The 11739-nt window shown below is 41.2% G+C and overlaps 1 protein-coding gene across 2 annotated transcripts in view; it reads right to left on the bottom strand.

Annotated features, from left to right (window-relative positions):
- CNOT7 (CCR4-NOT transcription complex subunit 7) overlaps positions 1 to 11739 on the bottom strand; it is a 200407-nt gene that overhangs the window by 185022 nt on the left and 3646 nt on the right. For both annotated transcript variants that reach the window (XM_086962589.1, XM_086962590.1), the window contains exon 2: positions 7485 to 7700. In XM_086962589.1, the coding sequence (XP_086818715.1) occupies positions 7485 to 7601 (117 nt within the window). In that variant the 5' untranslated portion in view covers positions 7602 to 7700. The remainder of the gene's footprint in view (positions 1 to 7484; positions 7701 to 11739) is intronic.

Genomic DNA, 11739 nt, shown 5'->3' with positions numbered 1-11739 from the left:
GGCCCCCTAAGACAGATTCCGGCAGCTGCTTTGTTATCGAGAAGCCAATTCTGAACGGCAGTCCAAATCAGTCATCGTAATCGCTTGGAAAAAGAGCCCATAGAGCTGTACAATTCGGCTGCGAAAGACTCTACCTAACCTAATGCATTTCGGAACCGATTCGGACAGCCCTACTGGTTTACAGGCATCGTAATTGGTCATTGGGAACAGTGTACGATACGATCGGCAACAAGGGTTCCAAATCGTATTCAGAAAACCCAAATCTGATTGGGAGCCCTTCTGAATGGGATCAACATCGACCCCCAAGTGTTTTTTGTTTTGCTAAAAACTTTGGAGACCTTTGATGAATCTTTACGAAATTTTAAAAACTATATTGCCACTCACTTCAACCGCTGTTTGGAAACGTTTGGTATCATTCAATTGGGAGCTGAGAAAACAAGGATGTCCCTAATCTTGTTTAACACTACCACAGCCCGAACCGCTGAATAAAATGTAACCAAACTTGGCAGAAAGCTAGATCTTGGTCCAAAAAGAGCGCTTATCGTAATGTGGTGAAAATCCTTTCAGTAGTTTTGGAGTTATTAAAGGAAAAATGAATGTGTATATTTAGAGATGCGAATCCCCTGCAGATCCAACAGATCATATTCTTAGAAGGGGGAAAGTTAGGAATACCCTGACAACCATAGGACTGGTGGTGGGGTTAAATTTACTGCAAATTTGCTAAGTATCCGTGAATCTGTGGTGAAAGAAAACAATTGTAAAAGAAAAATGTGTGTGCTACCACACTTGTTTTGCATATGCCCCCTTGGTGGACCAAGCCCCGGGCGGTGGATTACGAATTATAATGGGGAGAGAGGGGCAAGCGTGGCCACCCTACCCAGACAGATTTCTTCACCCCGCCCTAGAGCCCAGCCAATAACTAAAAGTGGGGAAGGAGGGCGGGCGGGGGAGGATTAGTCCTATTTTCGTTTGGCCCTCTGCACCCCTGAACACCACCAGCTATGTTCTGGGGTGTTCACCCCCGGGACATTTTTTTATTTATTTGGAATTTTATATAGCGCGTAGTTACCCTCGGGCTTCCCAGCGCTTGTCCAGGCAGCAACAATAGCCACATAGCCAGATCAGTCACATCACATAGGGAATAGATGTGTCTTCAGAATATAGCGGAGTCCCTGCCCGCACTGCTGGATATATTTCGCAAACACTACAGAAGGGCATTGGAGTGTTTTACATGAACATCAGATTACATTACATTACACAGGTCAGATTAATTTTATTTTAAGCACAGGAGTTTACGTTATTTGCCGTGATACAACATTGGGATCTGGACATCATTTTCCAGTGCCAATCTCTGGGGTTTGGGCCACATCCATATTTCTCAATTTATGTGTGAAAGTCATACACAAGGGGGATTAATGTGTATACTCACGTATAGTGAGCACATTTTCTTTTGAAATGGCTTTATGAAGGCTATAAATACACAGAGACACACACACACAGGAGCAAAAATACTTGGGACTACAACAAGGGTTTGTTTTAATACTGGACATAGGGACATAGTTCAGCACGTTTCCACCAGTGGTGCTGGAACAATTTTCAGAGCAGGGTGTGCCGACAAATGTTACATCACTTAAGTCATCAGGGTTGTTAAAAATCCTAGCTTCACACAAAGTGTAACAAATGTATTCAGCAGAAGAGTGGCATGGGTGTAGCATGTATCTATTGGTGTATTTTGGAGCACACTGTTGAAAAAAACCTAAAGCGTCATGTGGTGCACAGTGTCATTTACATACGGCACATTTTCCACTGAAATGGCTACACAATTTTCACAGACATACACTTTTAGTTATAAAACTACACAGCACACAAATGACTGAGTGGAAAATCGAATTTGAGTGAATATTTATCATTTGCTCATCACCAGGTGTCTTGATTTGTTTTAAACCTATTAAAATATTTGTTTCCTCAGTGGGTCATTTTTTATTTTTTTTCAAACTGCTCCCTTTTTGCTTTACGATCTGCTGCTATATTCTGAAATGTACATGGTTAATTTCAAGATATGTAAATTTTGTGGTGAGTTACAAAAAAAAAACCAAAAAAAACCCACAGCCTTTCCTTTCACACTCCCTGTACCAGAGCAAAAATGTTACATGGTTCACTCTGAAAGCTCTTCTCACTTTGCAGTCAGAAAAGGAAAAGTAAACACCAATGCCATGTTAACATAAGCAGCAATCTGTCCAAAAACATAGCCTGACATTTGAACTCCATCTCTGAAGCACAGCAAATGCGACAAGAGAAATACAAAAGTTAATTACATATTTATTTATTGCTTGGTCGTGACCCGCCAGAAATCGGCTGGCAACCCCCAGTTTGGGAAACGCTGTAGTAAAGGCAATAGGCAGGAAAATACAATCTAAATAAAACTGGCATTTTCAAAATAGTGGTTTAAATCAGATGACCATCAGATTGGATTTTAAATTCCTATTAATTTGAGTACTTTAACCATGGTTCTAGCTATTTCCAAACTGAAATGATAAAGGTGTTATAATGTAACCTGATGTTTTTCTCTGGGGGAGTAGACCTTGCCACAGTAAAATATACCTTGAACATTTTTCACTGCCGGGAAAAAAATCTTTAGCACACATGTCCTACTTTTTAAATACCGTACACCCTGCCCCATGAGCACTTAGGGCCCACCTTAGAGGTGATTTGCCAGTATAAAAAAAAGTAGCTGAAGACCGGACAAAAAAAGTTCTCTTTTGCAAAGTTGGATTTGCAGTTTTAAAAACAACAGTCAGCCTTCAGGTGCAGGCCTGAAGACATACTTTAACTTCGAAATGTGAGTGACACTTTACTTACAGGTCCGACTACACAAAGTTCCACATACTAAGGACTTACAAGTAAGTTAAATATGCCAACCAGGGATTAGCCAATTAAGTACACATGTTTTAAGGGCCAGAACACACACACACTGGTGCCTGGTTAGCAATGTTACAGTGCAGGAGTAGAAAACCGCTCTCTCAGTTCAAAAACAGAGGAGCGGAGGGGGGGGATGCAAAAAGAGGTATTGTCTTACAGTATACAGGTGCCAGTCACAAACTTCAACCTGGTTTCGTTGAGGCCGCTATCATAATTGTGTTGTAGTTCACACCAGTGTTCCTCACTATAGGATTCCTGCAAGAGAGGTTGCCATCTAGTTCGGAGATAATTCATTGCTGGTTTTGGAATACCAATTATCAAAGTGCCATATATGCCAGAGACTAATTTCCTGTACATGACTCATTTTATTTCAAGTAGTCAAATGAAATTGTTGACGGTAGTGCATAGGTAAGGTTGTGTAGTTTATTATTAAGGCGTGTGTTCAAGAGAATGGACTGCAGAAAGTGGTTAGGGCAAGTTTAAATTGTGCACAGACATGTGTCTGAGGCAAAGTGTTCCAAAGTGGTTATTCCTGGTTGCTCCCTTTGTATCCAGTTGAGGGATTTTCCGGCAATTTGGATTCCTGCGTTGGACAACACTGGTGGCAGTAAATACCGGAAAGGATGTTTAAGAGCTGTTGACATGCTGTCCACAACTAACAGTTCAAGTCAGGATATGTTTGTTTTTGGTATCATGGGAAAGACATATCTGGTTGACACTTACAGGCCACTTGATTCCACCTCATAAGTGATTCTCCAGCTCCAACTAGTCTGTGTTTCTAGTCTCGGGTAGAGATAGTAAGTGAATTGCAAGAGATGTTGGGTAATTTGGTCAATTTACAGACTAGGGTGGCACAAAAACGCTATGTTCCATAGACATGTGTAACTTCATTCTGGACAGTCTTGGAGTTGCTCCTTGCCCAATATAGGTGTTAATTTGACAATCTTGGGATCAAAGAGGTCAGATGAGCTATTGAGACTAGGATTGGCAGCATGCCAAAAACATAATTGAAGCGTGGCGAGACTCCCAGTCTTTGAATCTGCCCCCACATGGACAACTGGAGTTTGTGCCAGATAAAAGCCTTTTTGCATTTGTATCACTAGTGGCACCTGCTTGCCCTTGATCATAAACTGGAGATCATTGCCAATTAGGATGCCTAAGTATTTAATCTCCTTTAGAACGCATCACAATTGGAGGCCATGCAAACAATGGACTGTTGTACGTAAAGTCATTGGTAACGCCTCACTTTTAGTAGAGTTGATCTTGTAACCAGGAAATACTGAGAATCGGGAGAGGACTTCCATAAGCACTGGAATGGAAGTACAGGGAGAGTTCAATACAAGACATCATCAGCATAGAGATAAGTTTCAAATTACCTAATGGTGTGTCGATACCCGCAATGTAGTGAAAGGGTTGGCCAATGGCCAAGCTTTCTGAAGCCACTAAGAACAGAGAGGGAGACAGAGGACAGTCAACTACTGATTTGTCCTAACAAATATCCACAGCAGTTCACAATGGAAAAAATGGTTTTGATAAAGCCATTGTACCAGGTTTAGAAAGGTAAACCCAATGGCCATCCTGGCAAGCCCTTAAAAGAGGTAGCGCCCATTCCACTAGATCAAACTCTTTGTCAGCGTCGAGGGAGAACCTTACTCTCATCAGCAGTAGGTTTAGAGATCCACGAGATGTGATAAAGCGCATATATGGTTACAAGAGGAACATTCCGTAACAAATACAACTTGGTTCTTGTGGAGCAGTGACTTAATGAAATGATTTTTTGTAACCTTGTTGTTAGGATTTTAGCCAAGATTTTAATGCCAATGTTGATTAACACAACGGGTCAGTAATTTCTGCAATGTCTCTACCTGGTTTGGGAACCCATAAGATGAAGGCCTTGTTAAATTCAGCTGTAAGCTTTCCCATTTGAGTACATTCCCTGGATATTTTCCTCAAAAGGAAAATTACCCATGATGCTGAAATTTTATAAAATTCTACCCAAAATCATCTTTACATGGGGCTTTTCCTACTAGCCTCCTTTCAATTGCTTCTGCTATTTCCTCATTAGAGATTTTTTTCAAGGTTTTTTTGGGCCTCCTGCGATAGTTTAGGGAGTTGTAGGCCACCAAGGAATCATTAATTATCGGTGTAATGTGCTAGGGCATCCGATGTGTATAGAGTTTACAGTAGAAGGAGAACGCTTTTGATGTACTTGAGGTTTTTAATTAGCACATTGGTGCTGCTGAATACTACACTTTGCTGCATGTTGTTTTAGTTGAAAAGACAAACACGGACCTTTCTGGGCACAACATATTTACTTTTACTGTGAAAACCAATGTTTCAGCTGGACCCCGTCCAACTGCTATCTACCTTTCAGAGGAAGACTTCATCAGAAACAGACTTCGACGTCCATTTTCGACTTCCGTTTCAGAAACTAGGCCCTTAGATAAAATATTTTACCAGGGCGGATGAACCCGTCAACATTTCCAATCTGCGTTCCATTGTTATCGGGCTTAAATGACCCCCAGGTGAGTCACCCGCGAACATAGACTACTGATTGGGGCTTCACTTTTTCTCTTAAATCTTTTTTAAATTTATACCTTTGATCCAGCTTACTGCATTTTTTTTGTCACTACAGGGTCGTTTTGATCCATTTTTCCAAATTAGAGTTGTTTTTTTTTACTTTTAGACTGTTTTTGCTAATGCTAAATGCTACACACATTTTCTTTAAGTTAAGCCGGTTTGCTCTGTGCCATGCCTAACAGGATTTGTGGTCAGGTTCACATTGCTGACACCTTTGCCTGGCCCTTGGTAGTTTGTGGCTTTATTACTGGTTGTGGACTCCTCCCCCACTTATAATTCACTTTCTCACACCCATATTTTTGTAGAAGTGCATATCTATTCTATATTGTCAAAAAATAAGTTGTTTTCTTGGGAACTCTATTTATTGATTGGCTAAACAATCCCATTATAATAAATAGGTTGATGTCTTCATACCTCTGGTTTCTCAAACGATAAGCATTAACTGGAAAAAATTAACTAATGTAAGATTTAAATCCTGGTGGTATGCAGTATGTTTTAATCACAGACTACATAGAGTTTATGGTACAAATATGTCTCTTCCTACAAAAAGGGATATCCTTTGGCTTCCCCTTACAACATTATTTAATCGCATTCGTCTGTATACAGACCCCACTTCATTGCTTTAGTCAAAACATGTATAAACCCTTATTTAAGATACGGTCTTGAAAATATTTTAGTATCGGCCTGGACAACACCATCTGTCCTTTTAAAAATTTTAGAACGTTGTGGATTACCACAACATAAGGAAATAATGTCTCATGCTAAGTAAGCGAAATTTCAAAGTGTAAATAAGAACGTTGTTGTAGTTGGTGCATAGTATGCTAAATTGTAATGGTTTTAATTAACTACACAATAAAGTAGTTTACTCATTCTTCAATCAATCTAATGCTGTGGCAGTTAGCAAGAATGTTATACTTGAAGAAGTACATAAACATCCCCGAACTGTACATTCTTTTCTCTGTCTTCATAATTATTTATTCTTCCCATTTAAACTAATCAACTGACATAAGGCTACAGAATTTTTATATTGCATTAATACAAAGTACATTATAGATTGATTTGCTATGCATATGTTAGGAATGATTTTGTACATTTATTCTCCCTTTAACTTCTAGCATTCCTAGGCCTTCTTCCCAATCCCATTCTTCTGTGTTTATCTATCCAAATCTAGCACTCTATATCGTGTATTTTATAAAAATTATCGGTGTGCATGTAGTAGTTTGATGTTGTTAAAGTCATTTTTCATATAATTATCCATTACATAAAATAAAAAGATGACTATTGTATACCATTCTGGTCCTGAATATAAGGTTGTTACAGATTTATTTTAATAAAAATGTAAACTAAAAGATAGCAAAATACATACAGAGGAATGCATCAAATACTGCGGGCCTCAATCGTATTAATGTAAGCTTTAAATGAACAAACAACTTTAGATACATGAAATGACCATGGAATTTCTATTGGCTTGTAGTGCTTTTGAAATCTGTGTGGATGTTCCGCATGGCAATGGTAGATCTCATTGACCATTTGATGGTTGTCAGCAGTCATTGTGCTTGTTAGGTGAGACTGCTCTGTTAAAAGTAATGTTTGGCTCTCTTGCCGCTTCCGTGGGTAGAATATGCGTGGTCCGATAATAGTGAGGTCCCTTTGGTGTAGATGATCTATGGGAGCTTGTGTGCCATAGTCAATTGATGCCGTAGTCAACTGACAATAATTCCATGCCACAAGAGTGAAGGGGTATTCATTTCCCTTCCTGGTGTATCTGAGCTGTTGGGTGGCACTAGTTACCAACTACAGAGGTTTTGTGCCAAGTTGCATCAGTGCAGGCATGGAATAAATGAGTTCTGTATGACTGTAGAGGAGAGGTGCCATGGGTTGGCAACAATTAGCCAACGATGCAGCCTCATAGATTAGCTGTATACAAAGGAGTAATGCTGTCTCGCGATCTGCTAATTTTAACCCAAAAAACATGTAGAACATACCATTGCAACATAATTATACTTGCGAATAACCTGGCGAATTCTCTTCATCTCTTCTTCAAGGTTGCAAGCCCAGACTTCACATATTCTTTGGCTATGGTCCACTGTGGCTGCTGGCATAGTTGGGGGCAAGGGGTAAGATGCCACGCACAGAGAGCCGTATCAGGCAAATAGAAGTTTTGCATGAGATTTGCAATGTGCTTCCCAAGGCGTGTGCTCCTAAAATAAGACAAAACATGCAAAACAGAAGCAGCAAGCATTAGATCACCGAGTCACACCAAATGTTTGTGAGACCAGCCCTGTGACACGCAATGTTTTTAAATCAGAAATGTAATAAAAGCAAGCATTGTGAACCTCAAGGACATTCGGATTTCAAACAGAGGTAATAGCCATCTTAAAATGTGCTACGGGGAAACAAATACTATGGTTAGAAAAAAACAAGAAACATTAACAATCATATTGTTAAAGGTCTTCCTTGCTGAAAGACCGTACAAAGGCCCTGCCTGCTCATTTTTAAGACCCAGAAAAGTGGAAAGAATTTGTGTAAGCTGTAATTTGCCTTCTGAACTTCAACTAACGATTTATATTGATTGGGGCTATGGTAAGAAAGTTTTATGACAATAAAAAAATTATTTAACATTTTGTTTTAAAGAACGGTCACTCATAAGTTGTCTAGAGGCGAAAATAAATCTATACCATGGTTTTTATTCGTAATCATTAAAAAGAGGTATCTCAAAATCAGGTTTCTTTCTTCTGAAAACTTACTAATACAGACACTTCACCAAGGACATTTACTCCACATATGTGGCAGTAAAGAATTTTGGAATGGATTCTGTGGCCCTCTCCATCCATCTCACTAAATAGATGATTAACTTATTCCATTATTTATATTTTTTAAGGTATATTTGTATTTCTTTTCCGCTAATATTAATTTTGCTTTTATTGGTGGGGGCAGCAACAATTTATTCTTTAGAAACTGCAGCATACATTTAAATCTCACTTGTTTGCCCAGCCAGAACTTAAAGTATATAGTACAATGTAATCAAGCTCTCCTGTGTAACGACAAATCAAACGAATTTTCTTTGTCTGTAGAATTGATTGAAGAATTCTTCTGAATCCTGTGTTGCCCAGATTCTGCGTGAGAACATGTAGAGAGGCTGTTGAACAATGTTTTGATTTAACAGAGGAGAAGCTTTGGTGGGTTTTGTGAATTGTATGCAGTCCGAAGAAAGCATTCTTGGCAGCATTAGCAGTCGAAGCCAATTGTCATTTGCAACCACCTAATTCTATTGATGACTGTTAGACCCAGGATCCATGGTTGGCTGAGGTAGGTACCTTAGGCCAAGTAGGGACCCGCGTTCCATCGTCAGGGAAAGGAAGGTCACCTTATTAGATAGTCTCACTCACCCACCCACTCTATAGCTTGGCACGAGCAGCTAGGCTTATCTTCAAAGCAAATGTGTAAAGTATTTGCAACCACGCTCACAATGATGACACCACAAATAGACTCCACACGAGTTTTATAAAAAAAGAGTATAAACTTTATGTAAAAAGATATACAATAAGACCACACAATATAAAATCAACATATGAGGTTGTGTAATATTTCTGATGGCCGGTTGGTAGGCCAGAAACAGGATGAGTATGCAGTTCCTAGGTGGGTCACCCTAAGGGTGAGTACAGAGAGTTAGGAAGTGTCCAATTCCCTTTAGGACAAGGTGTCCTATGGGAAAAGAAGTGGAAGAGGAGGAGGGGGGAATTCCTCCTTTCAGAACTAGTGCCCTCACACACCCAGCCAGCTGTCATGCTTTGTCATCAGAACTAAACCCCGAACAGTAGTATTAGGTATAGGTGTAAAGGGGCCACATAGAAGAATCACACAAGGGATTTGAAAAAATCAAAACTTCAAGTAAGGGTGCTAAAAGGTGAGGAGAACCACCAGACTCCCCAGGACAGGCCTCAGCCTACAAGAAAGATTAGCACTCCTTAGCACTCATTTATCAATGGTAAAGTTTCACATGTACGTAACACATAAAGGGAATTGAACACTTCCTAACTCTCTGTACTCATCCTTAGGGTACCAACCCACCTAGGAACTGCATACCCTTCCTGCTTCTGATTCATTTGGGCAAGTATGCTGGACCTGACAAAAAGACCTTTCTAATCCCTCTTGTTGATGAACGGTTGTTAGGCCAGCCAGCCCTTGTAAGTTCTGGCGATGTCAATGAGCACTTCTAAACATTCTCCTGTACTCCTAATAACATGTCATACAGTTCGGAATGCTAGGATCAGGTACTTTTGCAATGTACAAATAAGGTAATGCGTAACAAAGCAATCAGACACTGCAATGAAAAGAATGCAATGCGTAACTCAACAATCAGACACTTTGCAAGGTAAAACAATGCAATGCGTAATACAACCACCAGATAAGTTGCTCTGCAATAATAAGGCAATGCGTATACACTAATCAGGTAATTTGTTATGCAGGAGCAAGGCAATGCGTCATACGACAAGCAAGTAGTTATACAGAAATGATGCAATGTGTAACAAGTCAGTCAGGTACTCCGTTCTCAGAAATAGAATACTACGTAGTACACTCAGGCAAGATTACCGGGCCTTAGGCGATCTCTCCGCCTCCTCTTCTGACCTGCAGTCAGCCTCTCACAGTTGCCCCCAACACAGTACGATGTAATCCCAAAGTACAGTTTTGCACTCCGGCCCCTGTACCTCCACTCCCTTGGCAATACGGGCCGTGATACAAGCTGAAGCTGGCGCTGCCAACACAAGAGAGAGGCCGAGAGCATCTACCTCAGAGCCCGCGCCCCAGGAGTCGACCCACATTACCTGGGGGCGCGAACCCACTTTCCTCATCCAGCATTGTGACTGGACAAGCACCACAACAGGGTTCAGGCTGCACAAAGCACAGCATTGCTGATCCTTGCTTGGATTGCAGGTGCCCCTGATCACAGGCCGATCCTCCTGAAGGTCTCAGTGCTGCATAAAGCCCACACACAGAGCGTCACTGACATTCACTTGGACACTAGGCACCCACAATCACAGGAAGTTCTTACGAGGGTCTCAGACTGCAACAGGCACGCTCCCACAGCGCCACTGAGACTCTCCTGGAAAGTTTTATGTTCCTGTGTTTCCAAACAGGGAGCCAGCTCAACTCAGGCCCTAGGGGATAGTACTTAAGGACACAGCAAAGTTCTTCAAGCAGGGGGACACAGCACACAGCAAAATCCCTTTATCCTTTCCTTGGTAAAATCAGCAAACTGCAGGCCAGCCCCAGAACACAAAGCAAGGGTCAGTCCTAGCCTGCAGTCTATTCAGTTGTTTCTTACTTGGCAAAGGTCCTCTCGACCACGAAGTAGCTCCAGTCTTGTTCACACTTGATCAAGCCATTCTCCAAAGTTCAGGGGCTTCAGCTCTCATAGTTATACCCCTCAATGGCTTTGAAGTCTTTGTGCTTCAGGGGACACGGACCCCTGTTCAAACCAGTTCTGGGTGCCTCGCTGCCAGTGTCATCTTTCTTCTTTTGATTAGTGGGGGTCTGGATTCTCAATCACTCCGGAGGAGATAAGCCAAGTGTTTTATAGCAGCATTCCAGGCCTCTTCACCTCTAGGGGCTTCTCCTCCCCTACACTCTAGATGCAGGTCAGCCTATTGCGGTCTCACCTCATCCCTGGGTCAAGACATTCCCCAGATCCTATTGCTTTCAGATCCAGACAGTCAATCCACAGCAAGGCAGAGACACACAGAAAGGTTTGATCACAAAACTCAGCCACTTCCAAAAGAGTGGCTTCTGAATACACAATGCAAAAAACACCTTCATAAAAAGATGTGTTATTACATTGTGATTTCAAGCATACTAAACTTCACCTTTACATCTTAAGCCTTTAGGAAGATAGGCTGCAAACAGATTACACAGCCTTCCCATTCTATCCTATCGGCAAGACGGCTTTTCAACAGTGAAAACGAAAATGGAGATTATTTCAACTGTCAGGACATGGCACACACCTTAGTACATGTCCTACCTTTCACATGCACTGTACCCTGGACCTACCATAGGGGTGTCTGATGTACATAGAAAGGGACGGGTAAGGTCTGGCAAGTGAGTGCACTTGACAGAACATGACAGTTTAACAAACTGTGTGCAGGCCCAGCAACGGGAGGCCTGAGTTCCCTTTTTAAGGCTACTTGTGTGGGTGGCACAAATATTGCTGCAGGCCCACTAGTAGCAGTTGCATTACCAGCC

Source organism: Lissotriton vulgaris, chromosome 3_1 (assembly GCF_964263255.1).
Source record: "Lissotriton vulgaris chromosome 3_1, aLisVul1.2, whole genome shotgun sequence".
NCBI lineage: Eukaryota > Metazoa > Chordata > Amphibia > Caudata > Salamandridae > Lissotriton > Lissotriton vulgaris.
This window is presented reverse-complemented; position numbering and strand designations above follow the sequence as displayed.